Source organism: Delphinus delphis, chromosome 4, assembly GCF_949987515.2.
Source record: "Delphinus delphis chromosome 4, mDelDel1.2, whole genome shotgun sequence".
Classification (NCBI taxonomy): domain Eukaryota; kingdom Metazoa; phylum Chordata; class Mammalia; order Artiodactyla; family Delphinidae; genus Delphinus; species Delphinus delphis.
In genome coordinates, this window is record NC_082686.1 from 25,429,940 (window position 1) to 25,456,571 (window position 26,632).

General features: G+C 37.3%; 2 protein-coding genes across 8 annotated transcripts in view; one reads left to right on the plus strand and one right to left on the minus strand.

Annotated features, from left to right (window-relative positions):
* The window catches only part of TMPRSS15 (transmembrane serine protease 15), a 132,260-nt gene extending 131,862 nt beyond the window's left edge, over positions 1 to 398 (plus strand). For both annotated transcript variants that reach the window (XM_069540618.1, XM_060009838.1), the window contains one exon: positions 243 to 398. In XM_069540618.1, the coding sequence (XP_069396719.1) occupies positions 243 to 398 (156 nt within the window). The remainder of the gene's footprint in view (positions 1 to 242) is intronic.
* A 2,464-nt stretch (positions 399 to 2,862) lies between these two features.
* The window catches only part of CHODL (chondrolectin), a 347,429-nt gene continuing 323,659 nt past the window's right edge, over positions 2,863 to 26,632 (minus strand). For 4 of the 6 annotated variants that reach the window (XM_060010455.1, XM_060010457.1, XM_060010458.1 and 1 more), the window contains 5 exons: positions 12,725 to 13,034; positions 12,428 to 12,585; positions 8,579 to 8,665; positions 6,600 to 6,702; positions 2,863 to 4,271 (listed from right to left, as the gene is read on the minus strand). In XM_060010455.1, the coding sequence (XP_059866438.1) occupies positions 4,187 to 4,271; positions 6,600 to 6,702; positions 8,579 to 8,665; positions 12,428 to 12,585; positions 12,725 to 12,990 (699 nt within the window). In that variant the 5' untranslated portion in view covers positions 12,991 to 13,034 and the 3' untranslated portion in view covers positions 2,863 to 4,186. Of the gene's footprint in view, positions 4,272 to 6,599; positions 6,703 to 8,578; positions 8,666 to 12,427; positions 12,586 to 12,724; positions 13,035 to 22,765; positions 22,773 to 23,065; positions 23,574 to 26,632 lie in introns of those variants that run through there. The other 2 variants (XM_060010454.1, XM_060010459.1) reach the window with 2 other exon arrangements.

Here is a 26,632-nt window from a genome sequence, read left to right on the forward strand (position 1 = left end):
CATATAAATTTTGTTTTAGTTGCTATAGTTTCTCTGTGTACTTACTGAGCAGTGAAAATTTCTAATTCTTGGCCTAGAGTGATGGTGAGAATATTTACAGATGACTTGCAATGGCAGTTAAACCATATTTTTGATCTTCAGTTTTGAACTTATTTGCTTAAAAAAAATATATATATATATATATATATATTTATATCAATTGATCACACATCTACAATTTTCTTTTGCAATTTACTCTTTAGGGGGATTCAGGAGGACCACTCACGTGCCAAGAAAACAACAGATGGTTCCTGGTTGGTGTGACCTCATTTGGATACCAGTGTGCACTGCCTAATCGCCCAGGGGTGTGCTCCCGGGTTCCGAGGTTCACAGAATGGATACAAAGTTTTCTACATTAGAGTGTTTCCTGAAGCAAAGATGAAAATCAGGCAGTTTTCCCATTCCACTTTAAGAAGCATGGAAATTGAGAGTTTTGAAAAAATCATTTCTAAAAGCCTTGATTCTTTACCTAAGCCACTGAAATGCTGGGGGAGAAAACAAAAACTAATCTTTACAATACAAAGTAACTTTAAAATAATAAAGTTTGATTTTATTGTGAACAGTTATTCTTTCACAGATATTTCCTTTGTTCTTAATCATTATTTTGATCATATTCTCTTATTTAAAGGAATGTTATTTTAAAGCATATACTATTACACTTAAAGTTTAAGCAAAATTAGGAGAAGCAAAATAAACTATTTGCACAAAGTATGTTATTGTTTAAAATAGACTGCTGTAAATTATCTAATTCCAGCTTAGATCACTATTATAAGAATCTCAGTAATTCTCCTGCTTTTCTATCCAAATGCATTTCCAATCCAACTTGAGCACATCCTTAATATTTTTCCCACTTATCAAAAATATTTATTGTAAGCTCATGTCACAGACCTGAACTAAATTGATCGCACAATTCTCTCAAATAAGCTAATTAAACAGCAAAATAGCACAAGTCCATATATCGCCCTTGTACCAAAATTAAAGCTAAATTAACTAATATTGTCATACTTTCATTGGATCATTTTTTACCTGGATTATTCATACAGTCCGTTTATTTCAAGCTAGTGTTTTTTAGGTTTCCAAAAATTATCAGACATATCAAAGAAATACAACTATTACAAATGTGGTTTTTCTCTGATAGATGAGTTACAGTGGATATTTCTAACATGTGCAAAACTTATTTAGACACAGCTGAATTGCCCACTGGAAGGCCAAAAATGTGGAATAAATGAATTTGCTCCACTGCTTTAAACTCTTGGATCATTTCCAGAGTAAATGTAAACTTCAATTTAGCTTACCACACAAAATCTACTGATTTTTTCAGGAAGACAAAATTCATACAAATTAATACAAATGTACACACACACACACACACATTCTTGCATGGGTCTATATGGTCCAAAGTAATAGAAGAGAGAGTAAGGTTTCAAGCAGTTGAAAGAAGGGGTCAATCAGTTTATATTGGCCTTATGGAAGAAAGGAGACTTGGGCTACACCTGAGAGGAATAGTTGTTACTGACGTCCTGAAGAGGCAGTGGGGACCACCGTGTAAGTGGGAGAGATCCTGAAATTTCAGGGAGAAGGGACAGTAGATAATCATGAGTTGTCCTAGCAAAAGACTCTCTCTGGGCAATGGTCAGAGAAAGGGAAAACAATACCATATAAAGAAGGTGACATGTATACACTGCTATATATAAAACAGATAACCAACAAGGACCTACTGTATAGCACAGGGAACTCTACTCAATACTCTGTAATGATCTATATGGGAAAAGAATCTAAAAGAGTGGATATATGTATAACTGATTGACTTTGCTGTACACCTGAAACTAATGCAACATTGTACATCAACTATACGGCAGTAAAAATTAAAAAAAGAAAAGGTGTATCCAGATGATTGAGGATTACAAATTCTTGGTAAACAATCACGGGATTTATTCTTAGGACAAAAATTGGGAGTCCCTGAACACACTACTCTTTTTTAAAACCTTTCCAATGACCTGTTCCTAATAGGAAGGATGGAGTGGTTAGGAAGGATGGAACAGCAAGGGTAGGGTCTGCTGTTTGATTTTATTTCCTGAATATTGCTCTGCATTTCACAACATTTATTAGAAGTATGCTCTGAATATACAAATACAACATCTATTCCTTTTTATTTTTCAAAGGTCAGCTTAAGGAACCCTTAGGACAGTCTCTCTACCATCTTCCAATAAGACAGAAGTTCATTATCCCAACTCTAGGAACTTATGCGTTTAGTAATTGACACCGGAAGAGTAATCCAGCTCTGGATCAAGATAAAAGGCAAAACCAAGTCCCTTCCCCATTGCTTTGCCTCTCCTGCCCTGCAGCTGTTGCAGTTGTGGGTGGCACAGACGATGGGCAAAGCCTAGTCTCCCTCCATCAAGTCCTGACTAAAGGAAGAAATGCATGGTGGGAGCTTGGAGGGAAGAGGTAGATCCCAGCAGCTGGTCTCCTATTCTGCCCAGAAAGATGGGTCGCCAAGAAAAGAAAAAGAAGTGCTAAATGTGGGCAGATCTAAGCTTAGAACGCAGCTGCCTATTTCCTCAGTCTCTGAGCAGCTGAAAAAGGACCAATGCCCACTAATTTCTATTTTGCCTCTTAATTTTGCCAACCAACTGGAGTTGTGAATTGCCTTAGTGAAAGCTCTTCATTATCTAACTGAAAAGATGAGGTTTAAAACAGTGTACAACCATAACTTCCATTCTTACCACACGTAAACAGTCATTTGTTCCCCTAGTTTATTGCAAACATATCTGTACTTTGTTCACTTAAGATATTGAGACAACACCAATGATCATTCTTCAGAAACAAGAACTTTTTATTTGGTTAAAAGGAGCACAGAGACATTTGAAGACCAGATAGTTACAACTCTCTCTTGAGAAGAAGGAGCCACAAGCATTGAAGAAACTAGAAGATAGGACGGAGGCACCCCAGTTTACTCTCTCAGCCAAACGTGAACAGCGAACACGTGATCATTGATGCCCTCCAACCCATTTTTATACTAATTCAGTTTCTTTCCTTGCGGAAATGTCAGTGTGCTGTGCTTAACTGCACACTAGTGGTGACCACTCAACTAGTCCCAACTGTAAAACCGCCTTATATGCTGACAGAGGCTAAACGGAGCTAGGAAAAACCTTAGACAAACTCTGTAGGTATCAGCCTCCAGGGTCAGTCCCAGACCCCACACAACCATCTTTGTGTTGTTGGCAAGGTAGGGGCCAAATCGATTCCAGAACCCTCAGAGAGCTACTTGTGGTTACATAGGCAATACGTGAAGACATATGATTTATATCATGTATGCCACTTTTGTTGCTCTAGATTGAGTATATTATTGTTTATACAGCTATTAACAAAGTTATTACAAAATCTGTTGAATTTTAAATGCAAAATAATTGTAAGGCACATGTCTTGCACAACTGAAATTAGACAATTCTTGCCTCCAAGTAAAATATTTGACTAGATTTATACCACGGTTAATGAAATAACTTCTTATTTCTGAAGAGATTTCCTAAACCTACTCTGACCCAAAGCAGAGAAACTAAAAGAAGATGAGCCATTTCTAGAAAAGAAACTTTTTCTATGGTAATATATTTATGTGTGTGTGAATTCAGTTGACAACAGTGATACATTTCTTTAATCAAAACAGCATGTATTTAAAAATGAAACACTGTAAAAATAAATACAAGAACAGTCCATTTTTATCTAACACTTATGTAAAGGAAAAATATTTTGCACACTGTAAACTTCAATGCAATTTACCTTACATTAACTAGATTACAACTTATGAAAGGTGAAAGAAACAAAAATAACTGCTTCCAATGCACATACTTCTCTGATGTGTTCATAGCAATTTAATCTGCATGGTCCATCCTATTTACTTGAAGTTTTGGTGCATCCTTTAGCAAAATAAGCATGTCTCACTCCATTATCAGCACAGCGTTATTTTATAAATGAAATAATAAATATATAAAAATTATTTTAATATTTGCCTCAAGGGGGAGCTTACAGTTCATCTTGTACATCCTTTGAGATTTCAAGCCATTCCAAGCTAATGTTCTGATGCCATTCCTTATACAGATCCAGAATTACAAAACTCTATTTTCTTTTCTGGAGCCAAGTCAATGAATTATTATACTTCCATGCCACTTTCTTTCCTGGTGCTTTTTGAAATCCACAGTGTGGACTGGTGTGGGCTAGTTTTTGTTCTTCCTTTACTGAAAAACAGAAGAAGTAATAAGTTCAATGTCTGAGACTGCTTATCAAACTAGGCATGTCTTGGTCCAACTGGAGATATGTCAGACCCTTATTATGAAAGCGTCTTTCTTCTCTCACCAGCATACTTTTCATTCCTACAAAAAATTCTAGATTATTCCAGTATGTGAAGATGGTAATCAGTCTGTCTATCAGACATTGCAGAATTCCTTCAAAGAAAGAAATGAAGTCTTCCTAAACAAGCCTGAGTCATACAATTTTATATTACTTAACTGACTTCAATTTAACTGTGAATTTGTTACTAATAAATTACCGTATCTAAATGATATGTTTTAAAGATTTGCACCCAATTAAGTAAGATCAGTACATCTCTATCTATGAAGTCATCTAACATGAATGGAAAATAAGCCAAGCAAAGTCTATGAAAAACATGAAAGTTTCCTAAATGGTTAAAACAAAAGGGTGGTTAAGTTATTAATGTGGCTTTTGTGTAGCATTAGTATTTATTTAATTTAGGAGTTATTATGAGTTAAGGAAACAAGACTTCTTATTTTGAACATGACATGGAATGACAGAAGCCATCATGTGTACCAGATTGGAATTTAAACTTTCTGCAAGGCATTCAGATGACAATGGAGTTGAGTCTTTGATGAAGTTTCTCCTTGCTTTCCTGGAAGAAAGGAAAAAGGGGAGGATCTAAGAGAGAATGAATTAAGCGCTAACAGCTTAATTTCAGAGGTAGTCTATGTTGATTTATTTTCTCACTCTGAGAATTTCAAACAAGTGAAAACTCCACGGGTCTTCAAAGTATAAAAACCTGGAAGACTTGAGAATGAGCGGAATCTCCACAACAACACACTATTTGGAAGAAGGAAAACGAACTTCAGAGAAAACTCCAAAAACAGGCACTTTACTAATGTTAATTTTAGAAATGAGAAGGTCTACATAATTTTTTTCAAATCCTTTTTTTTTTCAAATTGATTTGTTATTTACAGCTCTTCTGTAACAGTTTGGCTGGGTTATGGGGGGATTTATATCAAATCCTCGCTCTACTTCATTGTTTGTCGTAATCATAAATTTTCTTTCCATCTATAGCCTTAGGAATTAAGGGTAAAAATTAGATATCTACTATTGTCTTTATTCTGCATAAAATATTGAAAAATAATTTTAAGTGTGTTGTGTATATATATATATATATATATATATATATATATATATATATATATATATATGAAAGTCAAGAGGACAAATATGTCACAATAGGTAGTATTAATTTGCCAGGCTTTATTTATCATTATTCAAAATGTCTTCTTTAAACAGCCAGTAAATCACAGGTTGGATTCTTTAAAAAATTTATGTGAACCATTTAGAGTTTACATCTATTTAATTTTTTTTTCTGGGGCATTTTTATTTAGCAATTCTTTAGGGTTCATTTCAGGAAAAGAAGAAGATGAAGTAAAGTCAAAAGAGAAAAATGACTTATTTGCAGGTCCTTCCCTGAAGGAAGCATTCTCTTAATCAGTTGTTATTTAAAACACTTGGACAAAGATGTCTAATTTATTCTAGCAAGCACGCACTAATTAAAATCCACATCTTTTCCTTTTTCCTTTGATACATATTTATATTTCATACATTAATGTTTTAGTTTAATTGCCAAACTGACACATATGAAAAAATTTCACCTGTAACTCAGGGTATGCGTAAACAGATATAAAGTAATACTCTCAAGAATCTTGCTGTTAAGACATATCACTTTATTTCAAGATGCCTACTAAAAAGTAACCCATTTTTACCATTATACTATAGTTCTTATACTTAAAAGATCCTTTGGAAATAAAACAGAAGGCTATGAATTAAAATTTTGAAAAGGTACTACAAAGTTCACTTACAAAACTCAAGTCTTTCATACAACTTGAGGTCAGGATTGAAAGGTTTAGCATTAATGCTTATATTTAATAAAAAGAGACAGTGTAACACAGTTGCATATGTTGTGAGCTTATAAGCATTCACATTTCAGGTCCATCACACACATTAGCTATGAGACCCAAGGCAAACTGTGTGACTCATCTAAGCCACCATCTTCTCAACTGAAAAATGGAAACAGAAGGATACCTACTTCATATGGCTTGTGAGGATTAAATGAGATAATTCATAATCCTATAATCGAGGTATATTTTATTAGATTATGTATACGGGTATGTACTGACAGACATGAAAATCAAAACTTTCTTAAGACAACTTAAAAATATAATTTTACGCTAAATTTTTAAAGAGTCCTGAAAACCTATTTAAAGCTTTTCAAGTTGTCTCTGCATATATGAGTTATTTACCTTTTATGCAGCATCTGGAAACAGCAGGTTCCGAAAGCAACCAGTATCAGTAAGAGCAATGGGATCGTTGGTATAACAACATAGATTAGATTGGGAATTATTCCTACAAAAGTAAAACAGTCTTAACGTAAACAGATAGTTGAGGCAGGATTCTGACATGAAAGTTGTATAAAATCTTTCCAAAAAGTTAAGGCAAAGTATAATTATTATCAATAAGATTCCAAGTACAGTTCTTCCCAGAATACTGAATAATCTAATGAAATAATATATTCATGTTTCATTAGAAATTAAAAACAAAATATACTGCATGGTTGCCATGCTCCACTTAAATGTCCATATTTCCAAAACTATTATTAAATCTTCAGTTAAGATAGGGACTGGTTTTTACAACATATTAATAATCTCAGTTATCTCGCTTCATTAATCCTTCTCAGTTATTACTTTGAGAAACAAGTACTGATTATTAACGAATAATCATGATTAAAATAATTGTTGATTTATTGGATATGTAATTATCCTAACTAATAAGCCCAGTGCCATGATGATATGCGTGACTCTCTGAGATTAAACCAAAATATGTAAATATTAAATGATGATAGAGTCATAACCTAGAGACATAAGACTACAGAGGCATAAACACTTGATCTTCATTAAATTCTAAAATGAATCATCTTTTAATCCTGTTCTATCACATTTGATAACGTTAGGTATTCTTGGTAAAATAAAAAAGTGCCACACTGATGTCCCATATGGCTTAAAATGACTTTATCAAACAATTTTTCAATGTCATAGGAGGGTAAATATTCCTAATGTAATTATTTACTGATCTATTTAATTAGATTTACATGTTCTGAATGGTTTTAAAATCAGACACCTGAAAGTGAAAAGCGCTAAAGTTTAATATCATGTCCATACAAGAAAAGCAAATTGGAAAACTATGCATTGAGCTAGCAAATTGAAAGCCATCATCATAATTAACCTAAATAATTCTGGTCAAAGTGGACAGGATTTATATCAAACTCTCCATTTAACTGCACATCATTTCCTTTGTTAAGAGAAGAAAAATTAACTGAGGTCAAGTGATGGGGTATTTTGGGGATAATCTGCTATGTTTTCATCCACTCTTGAGACTGTTAAGGTGACTGCAAGCATTTTAAGGATTCAAGACGCATTTCCTTTCCTTTTCAAAAGACCATCATGATCCTTTACATATAAGAGTAAAGAAAAAAGAAAGTATTTCATACTTTTTCATGGATTTTGCATCACCTGTGGAAAGACTTTGAGACTTTGGGTCTTTGGCTCAATCTTTACGAAGTAACTAGTATAAATTAATATTCCTGTCCAATTGGCATAGGGCCATGCTAAAACAAGCCCCTAAAGGAGCCTAAGAGCAGTTTTTGACTAACATGAGATTTGCACTGGGATTGCATTTTGTGTCTTTTGCAGACAGTGGCGTGCTGGAGACACAGAGTTGAAAGCTCATTGGATGCCTACTACCCAACCTGCTGTTCAGTGATGTCACTTGGTAGCTTGAAACTGACCAGGGTGGGAGTATCCACACCACAGAAAACTCAAAGTCTACAAATAAGGCTTTTTTAAGCCCAGCCCACCCCAGCCAATCCCTAAACATTTAACAGTACCCAACTGTATATAGGCCACTGAATGCACCCATTTACATCATAACACCTACATACTGGGGAAGATCCTTGTGGATCCACGTTTTGGTGCAGGATATACTTAGTTTAGTACTAGATACATCCACTTAAGTGAAAATAGAAAGAAAACAAAATAGGTTTTTCTATTCAAAAACTAGCTTAGCATCATTTGTTCTAACCTAGTCCTAAAGTAAATTTCCATAGGCCTATATTTAGTGCACTATTTCACCAAGCAACAAGAAAAGTTGGGGCCAACGTGAAGCAAAGTGTAAAAGTACATTTTCTTCTCTTGATAGGTGAGTTAGAGACATGTGAACTAATTACCTGCCTCAGTAACAACCACGTTTTGATGAGTGTCTCCAGGTTGATTTGTAAAATAAGTCTTTTCTATCGGAGCTGTTGGATTAATCTCTGTAAATAATAAGTGCAGTTGTCATACATAATGATAAATAAAACAAATACAAATGCAGATGAAAATAAAAGTTTATTATAAAGCAAAATAAACATTGATTTCTAAAAAAAATTCCAGCTAATTGTATTTTGAATTTAAATTTATATGAAATGATCTAAGTATAAAGTCAATATTTAATTACCTCTGAATAAAGATCTCTTTGCAACTTGGATCCACTGGGTGAACCCCTGTAACCCCAAACTGCATTTAGCAATCCAGAGCATCTATGCTGATGATAACCGACTACAGGTAATAATGACAAAGGAGGTACAAAAGTAGGAAAAGATAGGCAAGAATTGGTGAGCATAACATGAGACACTAACTGCGATTCAAAGACCAGCAGGATTATTTCTGTACTATTATTGGTGTATAATTTAGATTTCTCATCACAACAATAAGCAGCAGATAACTGCATATGGACTGCACCTGGAATTGATGATTCGAGTAAAAATGTTCTAAAGCACATTTCTGTCCCCTACAAACAATGTCATCTTAGATTTGCTTTCCAATAGTGTCTACTTCTTTAAAAAATAATCATAAATTAAGGCTTGCAAGTTGTTTCTTTCCCTGGTTTTATGAGGCAAGATTTCTTCAATTGTCACACACTTGAAAACTGTTGAAATTTCTTACAATGACCTGGTACTGCTCTCTTGCCTAATTTTTTTTTTCCCTAGGGCACTATTCATTAAGTTAATAGTTCAGAGAAAATAAATTGAATTACTAAGAAAATAACCTGTAAATTTGTTTTCATTTGTTCCAAAAATATAATTCTGTTTATTTTTGTCAATTAATGGAAAAGAAAAAAACACATGCAGCATCTTACATTAGTTTTAGAATATTAAATCATTTCAATGTCATGTTTACTCTAATTTGGTCACATAGTCTCTCTTCATTAGAAGCTTAATCATACACCATCCTATAATGATATTTATTATTCTTATACACGTATATTACCCTGATACTTTGCCCAACACAGTCCTAGCCTACACAGAATTTAGGCACTCTATGCCCCTAGGTGCTCAACTGGTATTTGCTGAACAAATAATACAGATATTATGCAATTTATCAACATAAAACTGGTTATCTTTAAAATATTTTAACAAACTTTACTGCAACTGCCGATTAAGTAACAAAATTTTAGAAACATAATCTCCTACATACTATTTTTAATGTCTAAGAGCGAGAGTACTTAATGTAGGGCTTCCCTGGTGGCGCAGTGGTTGAAAGTCCGCCTGCCGATGCAGGGGACGAGGGTTCGTGCCCTGGTCAGGGAAGATCCCGCATGCTGCAGAGCGGCTGGGCCCTCTGTGAGCCATGGCCGCTGAGCCTGCACATCCGGAGCCTGTGCTCCGCAACGGGAGAGGCCACAACAGTGAGAGGCCCGCGTGCCACAAAAAAAAAAAAAAAAAAAAAAAAAAAAAGAGTACTTAATGTAATTTTAATAAATATAAAAATATTCAGAAGTATCCCCTTAAAATGTCTTTGGATAACACTGACAGACCCAAAGAATAGATATTCAACGCACAGAACAGTAATAACAACAACAAAAAAAAAAGGTGGAGAAGAGAGTGAGAAAACTCAGCCGTGAATTATTCAGTTTCTGTAGAGCTAGGTTAATTTTTTACCACTTCGGATATCAGTAGCCATGCTATTAGACAGTACACAGGAACAGAAGCAGGAGACTAAGTTCACGTGGTACTTTTGGTATAGTTGGAGAAAAAAGTTCAAAATAATCTGTAAATTGTAATTAGTCTCACTACTTGATCCTCCGATCCCCTCACCACTAAGAAGTTAACTACTGGGCTTCCCTGGGCGCAGTGGTTGAGAGTCCGCCTGCCGATGCAGGGGACACGGGTTCGTGCCCCGGTCAGGGAAGATCCCGCATGCCGCGGAGCGGCTGGGCCTGTGAGCCATGGCCGCTGAGCCTGCGCATCCGGAGCCAAAGAAGTTAACTACTTACCATCAGAAAAGCACTGACTATACAAGCAAGGAATTTAATCAAACCAACATCCTTCATAAATAAGACACTAAGCTCAAGGAAAGAAGGTTAACTACATAGAAAATATATAAAAATGAAAATATTTAAAGTAAAACAAAGTAGAAAAATTCCATACATTAATAATTCTAGGAACTTTTACACTGTAGAAGTGTACATGTGCTTCAAAAACAAAAAATACGTGAAAGAATCTTGTTAAAAAACTATAGGTATTTGAAGATTTAGGTAGAATATAGAAGATAAATGAAAAACTAATTTTATGTCTAAAATGCTCTTCCATGAGTAACATAAACCTAGACTACCTAATACAAAACAAGAGGATTCTGGGGGAATAGTGACCTGAATAATGTGGTAAATATGATATAAAATAAAATAAAATACAAAGGGTCACCTAAAAGCTCAAAGAATGAAGATAATATTGTATTAAGAATATGCTGTAATATACTTTGTTTCATTTAATAGTTTCAAGCACACAGTGTCACAAATTTAAAATATCAAAGAATTTCAACTTCATATTTTTCTAGGAAAAAAATTAAGACAAAGAACCTAAGTGTGTAACAGATATAGCTTTGCAAAGGCTTCTAGGAGGGTAATGATGCATTTAGCAACCAAGAGGTTTAAAGACTAAACTCACCAGGGATAAAGAAAGTAGGCTAATATACTCAAGAACAGGATAAACATAAGAGAAGGGTAAATCTAATCCAAATAATCCCTTGTGCTTTACAGTCTTATGAGAAGAAGAAGACTCATGTAATTTCAACAGAATAATGGAAATAGCAGTACTTGATTGTAATTGCCTTCCATGAACACATGTTATGAGGTCAAGCAGACAGCCCTTGGAAGAGTTCAAATGAAACTTCCAAACACTGAAAAGAGGAAAACAGCAAAAAAAAAAAAAAAAAAAAAAAAAAAATCCTCATAGCCTAAATATCTAATTTGACTTTCTTTGATGATTAAAACGATGAGTTTACATCGTTCTGATTAGTCTCTCTTTTGGTCAGATATCAATTCAGTTGAGTTGTTCTAGTCAAAGGAACTCAAATTTACTATTTCAACAGGAAACCGCACTAGCGTAGCTCAGGTCAGTGCGATCTTCCCACGTGCTCCATACGGCAATAAGTTGGAGAGTTCAAACAAAAGCGAACTGCCTGCCGAGGCATATTCCAAAGAATGAGGATCACGCGGAGAACGAGGCACACGCTCCTACTTTTCTGCACCATGGTTCTCTGACTTTCACTGAGGAGCACAAACCAAGTATCACGTCATGAAATGATAAGCTAATGTCCCAGGAGAATGTTGATTGCTTCCCTTAAATTCACCAGAAAATCTAAAGAACTACGGATCAGATGTGTAAACCTACAGGTGCTTTGGTGTCTTACACCTATTTCACACACACTATACTAAATTTTGAAATATTTTTAAATAGATATTTATTCTTCATAAAATCTGTTTACAAAAACACAGTTTGGCCTTAATATTAGAAATAATTATTTTCTCTTAAAAAAACCCCTCTGGATGTTTTCTAGTTGCTCCCTTCTATTTAACTCATAGGGCAGTTTGCTTTATAGCCTAGTGTGCTTCAATACTTTGTCATCAAACTGCAAAGTAATTCCATGTTTCACAGCAGAAAAACAAAACAAGCCAAAGGTAGTGAAGGTTAAAGATAAAACTTAATATAAGCAAATATGCACACAATCTGCTCCTACGGAATTACAATGGTTCCTACCTGGTTCATACTTGCAGATGTAATTGTGCTTCATGTTGCACCTGTCGTCATTCCACTGGTAAAGGTAGGGACCCCCGAGGCCAGGATTGGCTGTTGGCTGATGATACATCACAACACACTTTTCACTTCCACAGGAAGGTTCATCAGTATACCAGTTTCTGCCAAGTACAGAGCAGCAGGAACACTTCTCAGTGACTTCGCCTGTTCTATTCTGACATCCTCTAGAGATAACAGAAATCTCCCTTTGTCCTCTGCCCTCTGAGTAGCCCCCTTTGCGTCCTCAGGATCCCTACTCACCGGTACTGGGAACTACTTCCATCGGACCACTGGTAGAGATCTGGGCAGGCACCAGATGTTTGCCCCTCTCCATTTCTCCAAAGCCCTATCCAGAAATCACCATCAGAAATCCCGGTTCCTGGCTTTGTCAGGTTTTGCAACATGCTTTCTATTAACTTCTGTTCTGCTTCATTCTCAAGGCTGAGAAGGACTCCCCCTTCGCTCTCACAAGCCAGGCGTGCCTCCTGAAAGCTCACTCGGCTGGATAGCTCATGGAAGTAGGCCATCTTGTAGCAGGGATGTTTGAAATCAGCAAAACATACCTTTTGGCCTGAAGAAAAAAGATGCCCATGTACTGATTATCTGAACTACATTCATAATGCTACTTACTACAAATTAAAATGAAAGAACCAATCAAAACAGAAACAATCTGCCAGGACTGCTTCTCCCATTGAACCGCTGCATAAAGTTTATTTTCTAGATTCTTATTTCAATTTACAAAAGCAAATTGATTCCCTAATAAACTTGTAACATAAACTTTTAAACACAGTATATCAAGGAAATTTTTGTAAAGGGAAGTCATAATTCTCCTGGCTTAGATTTTGAAAACTGACACCATAGTGAGTGAAAGTAGCTTAAAAAAATGTCAGGTATTCACAGTAAAGGAAGCTAAAAGGTCAAAATTATGAAATAAGAATCATAATTCATAAAGGAATTATTAAAAACAAGTAAAAAAAGCAAATTTACATAAGGTATCATGAAGTGAATACATTTAAATAATTGAAATTTAAATAAAGTGGCAAATTTAAGGTGTAAATATTTGTTTTTATTGTATATATCTGAGAGCAAATACATTAAAATTGAAAGTTAACAGAAGTCAGAATGAAGGTAACACTAATAATAAACAATTTATTGGGGACTTCCCTGGTGGCACAGTGGTTAAGAATCTGCCTGCCAATGCTGGGAACACAAGTTTGAGCCCTGGTCCAGGAAGATCCCATGTGCTGTGGAGCAACTAAGCTTGCGTGCCACAACTACTGAGGCCACGTGCCACAACTACTGAAGCCCACACGCCTAAAGCCCGTGCTCCACAACAAGAGAAGCCACCGCAGTGAGAAGCCCGTGCACTGCAACGAAAAGTAGCCCCTGCTCGCAGCAACTAGAGAAAGCCCACGCACAGCAATGAAGACCCAACACAGCCAAAAATAAATAAATTTTTAAAAACCAATTTATTAATATAATATTGTATTAGAAGTGACAGGTTAACTTGCTAGAGTACTTATAGAATACTCAGAATTTGGAGGTGAAACTGAAAATGTAATTTTTATTTTCACTGGTATTTTAAAGGTTTTTATAAATTACAGCACTCAGTTTAACCATCTATCCTGATATCTATTAATGATTTTAGAAGTCACTATATAGAGAATATAAACTTGTGTCAAGATATTAAATGGAACCACAAGTTAAGCTTAAAATAATTCTTGAGACCTCTTAATGAAATATCACCTTTTATTATCAAGCTTTATTGCTGTGACATCACTATACTTCTGCTCAGACTACATCAGTGAAGACTTAAATACATAGGCAATGAAAGTCTGACTTAAAAGCCCTCTTAAAATTGAATTTCACATACCTCTAGGAATTGAGCACAATGAATATTCCTAATTACTTAGTGACATAACTACAAATATGAATGATCATATTGGGTCATAATACAGCTATATATGTGTAACAGGGATATTACAGTGTACAGGATTTAGCAGTGGAATTCCTATTGTTGTACTGTTTACACCTGTCTCTTTCTTTTTTTTTTTTTTGCGGTACGCGGGCCTCTCACTGCTGTGGTCTCTCCCGTTGCGGGGCACAGGCTCTGGACGTGCAGGCTCAGCGGCCATGGCTCATGGGCACAGCCACTCCGCGGCATGTGGGATCTTCCCAGACTGAGACACGAACCCGTGTCCCCTGCATCGGCAGGCGGACTCTCAACCAGTGCGCCACCAGGGAAGCCCTACACCTACCTCTTTTTACCACCAAATATGTATGCCAAGATTATAGACGCAATCTCCAGAACAGTCATGCTGTTTTGTTTTGTTTTTCATTAGCTTCCTTGGTTCACCTCTGATCTCTGTTGTCAACTTTAAAAACTGCCGTGGATCCCTCTCTGTCACTGTTCCTTAACCACAGCCTGCTGTCCACAGCTTCCACTACCCTTTTAGTCCCTCTGATTTCAGCTTGAGGTTTGACCTTGGAAAATAGACTATCTAGTATTTTATGTAAAATTAAGGCAAATTACTTCATGCTAAGAAATCAAGGCATAGTTTCACTGCTTACAATTCTTGTTGGGATTGAAGGCTTTTTCACTACTCATTTAATTTTGTAGCCAATCAAGAAAATTTGACAGTAGTGAAGGGCTGGGGGGGGTGTATTATATTTAAACATTGGCAAAAAAAGTAAAGCATTCAAGCTTTGTATTCTTAATTACAGTATATCACACTGAGCCAGCGTCGGTATCACATCCATTCTCCCCCAGAATCAGCAATTAATGACTGGTGATGACACTTAGAGGCAGGAGGGAGCAGAAATCAGTGGAAGGCCATTAACCTCACAACAGTGTCTGAGTAATAGGCATTCAATAAGTTGACACTGCTGAGAACAGCCAACTAATAACAGAGCAGTTCCAGCAATGCAAGCAAGACAGCCAGTTGTCCTCTTTGTCTCATTAACTGTGATCTGGACCCAGGAGCAACACACTGAATAATAAGAACAAATTAAGAGACTGCCCCAACTAATTGTTAATGAAAAATAACAGGCTCCTATGAGTGACCACGGGGAAACTGGATTAAAGAGACGTCAAGAGGACAAACCAGTCTGAAACAAATAATCCTGGAGAGATGACCACGGAAGTCCCAATGGTTGATCCTAATAAAATTATTATTTTTTAAAAACTTCTCCTAATTTATTATTAGGGTTTGTGATGTCTTCATTGTTTAAAATGGTTGTTCCTGGAAATACTCTAGCAATGCCATTAAGCTTAGTGATTTTTATGCCTGTATTTTTAAAGCAAGCTCTGTTTCCATTTTTATCTTCTACATCTTTTTCATATTTCTAAGTCTCAAAATATATCTGGACTACATTCCCTTGAGTTTTCAGTTTGTTCAGTTTTTTACTCCAAGAACTCTCAGACTTCAATTTGATTCCAGCACTTGTGAAATATTAAGTTGTCCAATGAGATTGTTTTGCAAGATAATAGAAAGAAGCCAAATTAAAAAAAAAAAAAAAGATTAGCCAGAAGTTTTAATGAGTAAAAATTATTTATGTAACAAAGCCAGCACAAGTTCGGAAAATGCCTAGGTATGACATATATGCTAAAAGTCTCTTCTCATTATCTTTGACGTACTAAAAATAAATGCAGCAGAGATTTATTACTTATGGTAAGAATACAAGAATGATGACGAAAATTACCTTATTTATAAAATTAAAATAGCACTTCTAATTAAATACATAAGAGAGCTTTAAGTGTCTTGTAGAAATTCCTAATATCACTATTAGGTACTAGGAATGTCAATCTGTAGATAAGTGTTAGTCTGTAGAGAAATAATAACAATAATAATTAAAGAAAAATCCATAGACAGGGATTATATTTAAAATAATTAAGAACTAATACTGCACAAGCCCTGGATCACAGCCAGCCTTGGCACTCTCTATGCCGGGCATCCTCGCTTTGGCTGTGGATGATGGAGTGGTCCAAGGGTCTTAGATGAGGGGATGCAGACTGTAGTGGCTGCATAGCAGGGGGAATCTCAGAGGATCAGGACAGTGGCCAGTTACCAACTACAGACAGATATTAACTCCAAAGTGCATTAATTGAATATCAGCTGTGTCCACAAATTTTAAACTGAAAAGTCACTAGCAGTTCAGATCTAGCAAAGCAGTTTTAAGGAAATTATAGATACATTGTAGTTTTTATGGTATCTCTATATAAAATCAGTTAAAGCTGACACTGGGAATTTCTTCATATCCAATTCTCTTTTACTACTGATTTCCACCTTATGGTGCAACTTTGGTCCAAGTTGCAGCAAAATCAGCAGAAACAGCAGCTACTGAACTGCTCACCACGATTTCAGCTGATCACACTTGGCTGTAATAGCAGTGGAACTCCCAACAGCTGGGAAACAAATGTTGCCCTAATTCCCAGAAAAGTCCCATTAATACGGATCTTCTCGAAGCAACTTTCCCACTTCGGTAAAGGCTAATCTTCTTAGGGAACACTTATAATTAGCTCCTTTCTCATTCTGTGAGATCACATAGAGAATTTCCTTTTCTCTTACTTTTAAATATTATATTCAGATAAAATCCTCCATCGACTATTTTGACCAGCAGAAAGCTAGTCTTCCATCTACTACATCTAATCTTCCATCTACTATCCTACCACCCATAAAATATTCAGATAACCATAGAGTAGTTTTTATCACACTAAGGCTACCTTGATACTGTCTAACAATAATTTACTAAATGTTACCTAACACCTGTAGTGGGAAACCTCCCTTGATTGTTGGCTTATGTGCAAGAAAGACCTTTCACCCAGGATTCTACACCTCCTGGTTTCATACATACACACACACACATGCACACACACACACTCACACACAACTACATACATACACATGCACTTTAATTTAGAGATAATTTTCAGTATTGCCTACTAAAATAAACATTCCTATCATTATCACAGCTAAGATTCTGCTACTATTTCCATGCATAGATAATTCTGTCCTTTTTCTCAGTCATGAAAATTCCTTTAGCGCTAAATATTGGCAGAGTTTTCGATGCTTTTAGCAACAATGTAAAAGCAGGGCCAAACTCATAAAGTCATGGCAGTTTACTTTTTTCTTCCTGAATAGAAAGGATCTATGACTTGGCTTTGATTTGCTTATATTTATCAATTTTCTGGAAGTTAAGTCTTCATTTAGTTATGAAAGTAAGAACATTTTTCTTATACCTCACACTATAATCATATATTGTCAAATTAATTAAATAAGCATTGAATTTATATCATATTTTTCAGTAAAAACATGGAAGATTATGAATTTCTGTTGTTCAGTTATGATCTACCTTTAGTTGCAAAGAAAAAAACCAAGTTGTACAAAAGAGGACCTACATGATAAATCTTCCCCAAAGCAGACTGACCAGACTTTGGACATTTTACTAGAATCCCACAGAATAATTTGTTTTTCATAATTCTTTCTTACTCTACTCAAAATCAAAGGAATAAATATGCTGCAACTACAACATACAATGTGACATGACCTCCAATAGTAAAACTTTCAAACTAAAAAAGGGAATGTTCTCAACCATAAGTATTCTGCTTTCAGTGTTCAATATTACACCTACTTTTTAAGACATTTCATTATAAAAATGTTTTGTTATAATAAATTTTATTTTTTCAGGAAATTTTATAATGCAATTAATTGCATAGTGCACTATTAAGATTGTGCTCGAATCCGTTTTCCTATATTGATAAACAACCAAAACTGTAGTCTTGGTCATTGTTTGCATGATGGTGGCATCTGCAAGCCCTACATCTCCACCTGGGAAGTATCACAAACTTTCTGAGAAGGGTATGAAATTTATTTTTTTAATCCAGTATTTGAAATCAAGATCTAGATAATAAATTGTAAACCAAGTAGATAAATTGTAAACTGCGTGAGTGAAGAATTCAAGCATTCAATCACTAAGAGCTGGCTTGGAATCCCAGAACTGTACTGGAACTGTGGGGATGTTGGGGACATTATTTAAACTTTCCTGACCTCAGTTTTCTCACCTAAAAAGTGAGAGTGGTTAGGAGTTTTAAAGAAATAATGACAATAATAATAGCCTGACAGGGGACTTCCCTGGTTGTCCAGTGGTTAAGACTCTGCGCTTCCACTGCAGGGGGCACGGGTTCAATCCCTTGTCAGGGAACTAAGTCCCACATGCCATGTGGCATGGCCAAAAAAAAAAAAAAAAAAGCCTGACATTTATCAATAGTTCAGTGTGCAGGGCCTCACTGCTAGCACAATCCACACCTTTGGGTAAATTAGGAAAGATGATCTCTCCTGGTGATACAGGCTGCTCAGCTTGAAAAAGTTATGCTCTCCTCCAGGTTGCCTCAGCTGCAGGCACAGGGACTGCCGCGTTGAGCGCCCCCTCACAGCTTCCTGGCCGGCAGCTGTGTCCATGAAACAACCTGCACTACTGTGTTTGAACCCCTTTAACCCTGCAACAACTCTGTGATGAAGGTGCTTTCACCCCATTTTAAAAATGAGGCAAGGGAGGCATAGAAAAGTTAAATAATTTGCCAAACTCACATGGCTCATAAATGGTAAAGTGTTTAGAACCAAGCAGACTGGCTCCACAGTTCATACATGTCCCCAGATTTCTATGCTGCCTCCATGGAGGTCTCAGATATATTTTTCTAAGGTGAAGAATTTCATGAATAAAGGGATTGATTAATATGTACATTATTACTATGACCTATGTTACCACGTTCAGCATTGGTCTGTTATTGATACCGGATGGCTAACATATACTAGGGGTTGTACATTGAGGGTTTGTTTCTAAGCAGAATGTAGATTTTCTTTTACTGAACATTTAGACACAGGATCCATATTGGAACATCTATCTCAGATTTTCAGACCCTTTATGTCCTTAATGATTTTTTTTATCTAGCCCTTCTATTTTCCAAGTAAAACAAACAAGGTCCAAACTGAACTTTTTCCCAATTACAAGGAGTCAAATTGTCAGGCTGTGTTACATTAACAGTAATATGTTAAAACAGTGAAAGAAACAATCTTGTGTCCATCCGTCCACCTGTGTGCAAAGTACCTAACAGAAGAGAGAGGGTTGGAGAAAGTAAAATTGCTAGTGAGACCATCAGCTGAATTTCCACTTTGGACACCTTTATACAACACTGTCCACTTTCTAATGTTAATGTAACAGATATTGCCATCTTCCAGAAAAAGAATTACAAAAACAAAACCATAAAATGATGAAAAACAGCCGTTAAGGATTAATGGCTATGGTGAATGTGTAGTTTATTACATGACTGGTAATAAGATTAATTTGTTCTTTTCTTGCCCAAGAGATACTTAAAGTAATTGCATCTCTGAAAACTGCACTGTCATCACTTTATGCTTTTGATGATGTCATGGAAAATAGTACCCTAGGCTGGAATACGCTCAGCAGTTTTTTCTTTTTAATTTTAAAAAGTTTTTGTATCTCCCTTGATCTAGGTTACTGGTCACCACCCATGATTTTGCAATATTCTGTGGCATTCGCATGATCAAAACGGAAGTGTCTAAATCGCCCAGTCTTCTAAATAAAATGTTTGCCAATTTAAATAAGCTCAAATTAATACATATTAAAGTGTTCTGCAGAAATGTGGCGGTACCATGAAATACACTTAATGCTTTCTGCAGCATAAACAGGTTGATGGATCACTGCTGTGTGCACTAAAAAGAGAAAGTAAAAACAAACACACACATTACTTCAAAACACTTCAAATGCTTAAGAATATGCATGTGCTCTTCAAACATATCCTCCCATCTCAGAGACCTGAATTTTGAACTCTTCTTTTTCATATGTATCCTTATACCCAAAAGTAAAATCCTCTTACCTTTGTTCTAAAGATGTCATTACCCACCAGTCACTTCACAGATTTAAATGATGGCAGACCCCAGAGATATCCTCTACACATCTGTGTGTACAACAAATCAGTACAGGTCCAAGACCTTAAAAGTAGTTCCCAAGTTAGAATCACAAATTCACTAAAAAAATGTTTGATCATTATCCTTATAGTTTATATTTTTATTGCCTATCCATGAATCAAAATAAGCATAGCCAGTAATCTACACAAATACTTTTCTATTACTGCTAGCTGCTATTAAATCTTATGGGGCAGATTATGATGATGTTTGAAATGTTATTTCTCATTTAAATATTTTCACTTCATTTATAAATAATGCTCTCAACTTTAAAAAGCGTGGTGTAGCTAAAAGTATCAGAAAGTATCTTATTGAATAAAGTACTAAAATGAGAATTGCTATAAAGCATTATTTTGAGAGTTCCTGTCTTTCTTTCTGCAGTAATTATTTTGGTACACTGAATAGAAATTATAAATGGTTGTGCTGATATTCAATAATTAGAAAATGTATTCCATATATTGTAAGTATGCTCCTAATAATGGCTCCAAAGAGTTTGTTTCACTTGACAGACAGCTGAGTAGAATTTTGGTAAATGGTCCCTAACGGCATGAAAAAGTTTATGTACTTCTCAAAGCTTAACATCAACCAGGGAGACTTTAGACCTACTTGCAAAATGTCAGGCTTTAAACGCCTCTGTACTCATGCCATTATGGCTGAAATACATATTGTAAAAAATTAGTCTTCAAAGGATAAAATCACAAATCAATTTCTAATGGTTAGATTTCAATGTGAGTTTGTAAGGCCAAAGACAATTAAATTATTCATAAGAAAAAACATAACTGTTTTAATATCAAGTAAACATCATCATTTATGTTAAATCAAATAGATCATGTTCAGTTAATTAGAAATTTTCCAGATGGCACCTACAAGATGCCTATAAATACTTAATAGGAAAACAGAGCAAAAGGTTTGCAGCAATTTATGCAATAATAGAACACAAAATAAACTTTTCATCAACAATTTTTTCAAGTTTTTTTTTAACTTTATGTATTCTTTTTCTCCCTTTGCAAAGTTTAAGGCATACAATAAGAATATACCTAGTGGATATTATTTAAGTCAATGAAGTGTTTCTATGTGTTTAAGAAACACCTTATGCTCAAAGACTGATCTCTGCTGTTAATTCATTTGCAAGAATAAATCTGACAGAGACAAGGGCAGTCAGATAAGTAATTTACACATTCAGATGAGTTTTATGGTGAACTTATTTTTAAGCTAAAATAGGGGGAATGGGATCTAATGCTATGGCTTTTGTAACCTCCTTGTTTGATACTGTAAAGTTTTCATTTTATAAATGAATAATAATAACAGCCTGAAAAAAATGTAAGCAACACGCACTTCCAAGTGACATTTCACAATGTATTTAATTCCAGTGTCTCCTGAGGGCCAAAAAGTTAGTGGAGAGTGATTGATAACCAGACATTGAAGGATTATATTCAGAAGATGTAGAACATCACATTGCTGAGGGAAGATCAGTAACGATTAAGCTTAATATGCCAGTTTCTAAAGGTCTAGTTTCACTACTGATTAAGTTGCTGTTAGCTGTCATCTACCTCTACCTCTAGTGACACCTGTTACACAGATGCACAGAACGTGAAAAGGAACTCGTGCTTTTTACATTAAAAAACTTCCCACACTTAAAACACATGCCCACATACATTCAACAAATATTTATTGCAACACTTTAATTAGCATCACAAGAGATTTCAATAAGGATAGCCATGCTCAATTTTCCTGTAAGGTCCTGTTCATTCATCCTAGGCTTTTGAGAATCTTTATGTTTTTTAAGAGACCTTCCCCAAAAGTAAGGGAGAATGAATGCAACACGAGTTGCTCAACAATAGGACAATGAAAGTGGAAGGAAAAGAAAAATCAAAGCCAGCTCCGGGAAGCTTGCCAATTCCGATCCATTTCCCTTGCACTGACTCGACCGACCTAATTGGGCACCCACTGTGTGCACAAACCTGCATCGATGACCATGTACACCTCAACCCAACTCGAGCAGACTTCATGTTCTGAGAAGTCCCCAACTTGGAATGAGGTATGTAAGGGCGTCCTCACACAACGACCAGTCCCCTGGTCTTTGTCAGCCCTCCTGAGAACAAAGGCTGCATGCCCCTGGGTCTGTGAGCCCCACACGGCGAACAGGTCTGGTCTCGGAAATCATCTGAGTGAACCCTGTGCGGGCGAGGACTGAAGTCGAGCCAGGACGACATGGGGTGGCATTTCTGCAGCGGTTCCTCTGTCTCTGGGCTCCCTCTGCCTACGCCGTACCCCACCCCTTCTACAGGTACCAGCCCTACCCTGCGGCCAACTCTCTTACAAAGAAAGTCGACATTAGTCCTAGACAACGCTGTACTGCTCAGGATTAAGCGGGGCTCGCTTCTCAGCTACTGAACCTGGCGCTTCCAAAACAGTTAAACTTTTCTGTGTGTTTAGTGGGGCTGGGGAGAAAGCAGAATACAATCAATTCCCCCCTGCCTCCTCCGGCCCCCTACCTACCCCGCACGGGTTTCCAACCCCTCGGAGAGCCTCCACCCCAGGACAGGCCGGTCCGCACCGTCCTCGCGCCCCGCCGCCCTCTCTCCCGGCTCGTGCGCTCGGCGGATGGCCCCGGACTCACCGCTGACCACCCGGCGGCAGAAGGCCCCGTGGCCGCAGAGCAGTGCGGCGCCCAGCAACAGCGAGACCACGCGGCTCATCGCGGCGCGGCGGCGGCGGCTGCGGCGGCAGCAGGTGTGGCGTGGAGCGAAGGGGCCTCTGCCCGCCGCGCAGCCGGGGCTCTAACCCCGCTGTCTCCCTGCCTCCCCGCGGGGCCCTACTCCGGCCGCCCGAACCCGACTGCCCGGCCCCCTGCACGCATCGCCTCTGGCCAGACCTGGCGCCGGGCGCGCTGGTGCCGCGCGCGAGTGTGCCGGGCTAGAGCGCACGACCCTGAGGGTGCGCGTCTCGGGAGAGGCAACAGAAGTTAGGGGGTCCCGTGTCTATCCCAGAGGTGAGGCAGGAGCCTCGATTTGGATCCCACCGCGCCCTTGGCGCCTCTCCTCGGCCTCTGGCAAGTGAGGGGCTGGGCCCATGCGACCTCCTGGTCGCGGCTCCCGCAACAGCAAAGCAGCAGCTCTGCGCTGGAGGCGCCGTCTTATATACCCACATGCCGAGGTTCCAGCCCCTCGCGAGTAATAATTTTTAACTACTTCGTCTCTCCTGTCATGCGGAGCATCCCGGCCCCTCCCCTAAAAACAGGAGCCACTTTGCATAACAGTCCAGTCAGCGGCCCCACCTCCTCTCCGCTCCTCCCGGTTTCCTGTTTCCATTAGCTAGACGACTGGATACTCATTTGTGTAAAATGTGACAGCTTTGCTATTAAACTCTGGCGAAAGTTGGATCCATTTGATCTTCTCAAAGATTAATGTCCACGGGGATGCCAAGTTGTGGGGCCTTTTTTTTTTTTTTTTTTTTTTCTGTGCTCAATTGTTTGCTCATATGTATTGCTAGATGCAGGGCACTAGCCACTATTTAAAATGGATTGGCGGAGTGGGAGCCAAAACATGCTCCGTGAATTATACAGTGTGGCAGGTTTTTCTCCACCTAGGTTCTGCAAGTAGATTACTTCCAAGCAGGCTGTTTGACTAAGTTGCCAAGGAGTAAATTAAAGAGAATATTTGAAACAGTTTTCCCAAATGATTTCAATCTCAGTCTTTGTAGCTCTAGGGAAAACCATCAACATAAAATAAATTTTCTGAATACTTGGGAATTTCCTGGACATAAAGGTATGTATTTCTTTGTAATCATCTATCAGTGACCTGGGATTTACATCAGAAGCAAACCATTCTAAAACCTACAAAGGCACTTTTCCATAACATGACTTGGTCTTTATTGTAATAACAGTCCACCCAAGGATGCTGCATTTTCCTGGAGTATTGAAAAACAGTCCATGAGAGTTTTATCTATATCTAGTCCATGATAGGAACCCTGAGGAGGCTCTCATAATGGGCTTCAGTAGAACTGGTATTTTGCCATTATGTTGCTTTAAATGCACCAGGATTTGTTAAACGAAATCCTTTGGTTTTAATGATTTCGAAATCCTTTGGTTTTCACAGCACCTCCCTGTCTTTTGTTTTCGTAAGCCACGAGTACACTCAACACTTGTTGGACTGTTTTCTTAGGGAAAAAAAAGTCAATCTTTCTATAGTAAAGACAAGTCATATAGAATAAGAAATTCTAACACTTGGAAAGATCTTAAGGATTATTAAATCCACCCTACTCAAGAAAGCAGAATTCCAAAATAATTATAATATTGTCTATTACTTTATTTTCCTTATACAAATATTAAAGATAATTTATTCCAGGGCCATGGGCAATTGGTAAATCATGTAAAGGATATGGATCTTGTGAGTTTCTCCACCAGCTAAAGGTCCAAAAGAAACAGGTATTGCTGGGATCTTGAATGGAAAATTAAAAACATTAAGTCCTCAAAGCAATTGGAGGTATATGTAAGCTCAGCCCTGTAAATCATGTCATAGAGTGTCACTGGGTATGACTGTAGTCAGAAATTTGTTCCAGGTGCCTTCAGAGTCCAGTGTGGAGGAAGAAATGTAATGATGACTGTGTGTATAAAGGCTATAGTGGAAGAAAGTGTGAATGAGTATCGTGGTTAGCCTGGAGGAATGAGGAATCAGGGATTTTTGCAGGAATTCTCTAGCCACCTTCAGGTTCAGTGTGATGATCCTCATTGGCTGATGACCTGGATGACTGCTCCAGGTGCCTGAAGAACTAGGTAGGGTTCTGAATGGGAGCTCCTTTCATGCCATCCTACTCCCAGATAATCATGTGGCTCAGAGCTATCATGGAAAGGTCCCTGTTTGGGAAGGAATGCCAGTGGATTACAATAGAAGCACTGGGTGTAATTTTCCACATATGGATAACCCCCCAAATGTCCCTAATGCCTAAAAAGCTGTCAAGTCCTTGAAGCCATTATTGGCAAGGGGGAGCCCCATGGTTTTCGTACTTCAGAAAATCCAAATTATATTAATAACTATATCCTCAATATGGTTGCACAGGCTTCCTAGTATAGTTTCTTATCTTTAGGCTATGATTATATCAGTTCAGGGTGGCCACGCCCATTAATTAGGGCTACTTAGCAGTTATTCTGGTAGCTGTTTGACTTCTCAGAACAAATCATTAAAGGCTCTTTTCAGATATGATGTTTTTGAGGAGACCAGCTGACAAGACAGGTTCTTTATTTGTTTCTCCATCACAGAAAACATCTGGATGGATCATCATTAAATTCATAGAGCACATTTTGGGTAGTCATAAGTATAGAATATTAGTGGTACTTGATATTCTCTTTGAAGAGCATGGGGCAGAGAGTGTCTGTCTTAATTTTTTTTTAATATAGCATATAGTAGGAGACAAACTTAAATATCAGCAAAATTCCTTTTCAAAAATACAAAGTTATGGAAAGTTAGGGGAAAGCAACAAATGTTAATTTTTTAAACAAATGACTTTCATTGTTTTTTCCTGTGAATACGCACAAGGCATCACAGGAGACAAATTACTTTCTCATAGCAAACATATTTTAGTCCCAGAAATTTAACTGCTTTTGGATCAATCAGGAGATGAGGGCTCCCACAAGAGTAACCAAGAGAACCTGAAGTTATGTGAAGAATGTTTGTGCATGTGTAGAGCTGGGCTTTCACATTCCCTGAAACCAAGGTGTGACAAGACCATGTGACTGGTGACTGGCAAATCAGGAGAGAGGTCTGTTGCAAGTCAAGATTCTTTGCCCAGTTTTAAAAAAAAAAAAGCAACTCAAATGAGAACTTCAAACTGATTAGGCTAAGGAGTTCAACATTGATTCAACAACCTAAAACATTACTCTTCAAGGCCCAGAATAGAAAGGTGATCTCAACAAGAGTGATCCCAAAGAAATCTCAGGCAGAGTCAACCAATGCATCTCCAGAAGCTCTGAAACATCAATTGAGCAAAAATATCTGGAATCCAAAGTCTTGGAAAGTGACATCAGGGCCCTTAATAAAACACTATGGAATCTGTATGCCCCAAATATACAACCTCCTCCTTCATTCTCCCTATTCCTTTTCAAACGTCTGCAATTCTCAGCAAGCATCTGTTTTGTGTGCCCATTAATAAGCCTCAGGAACAGACAGTCTGAATTACAGGTACTGATTTG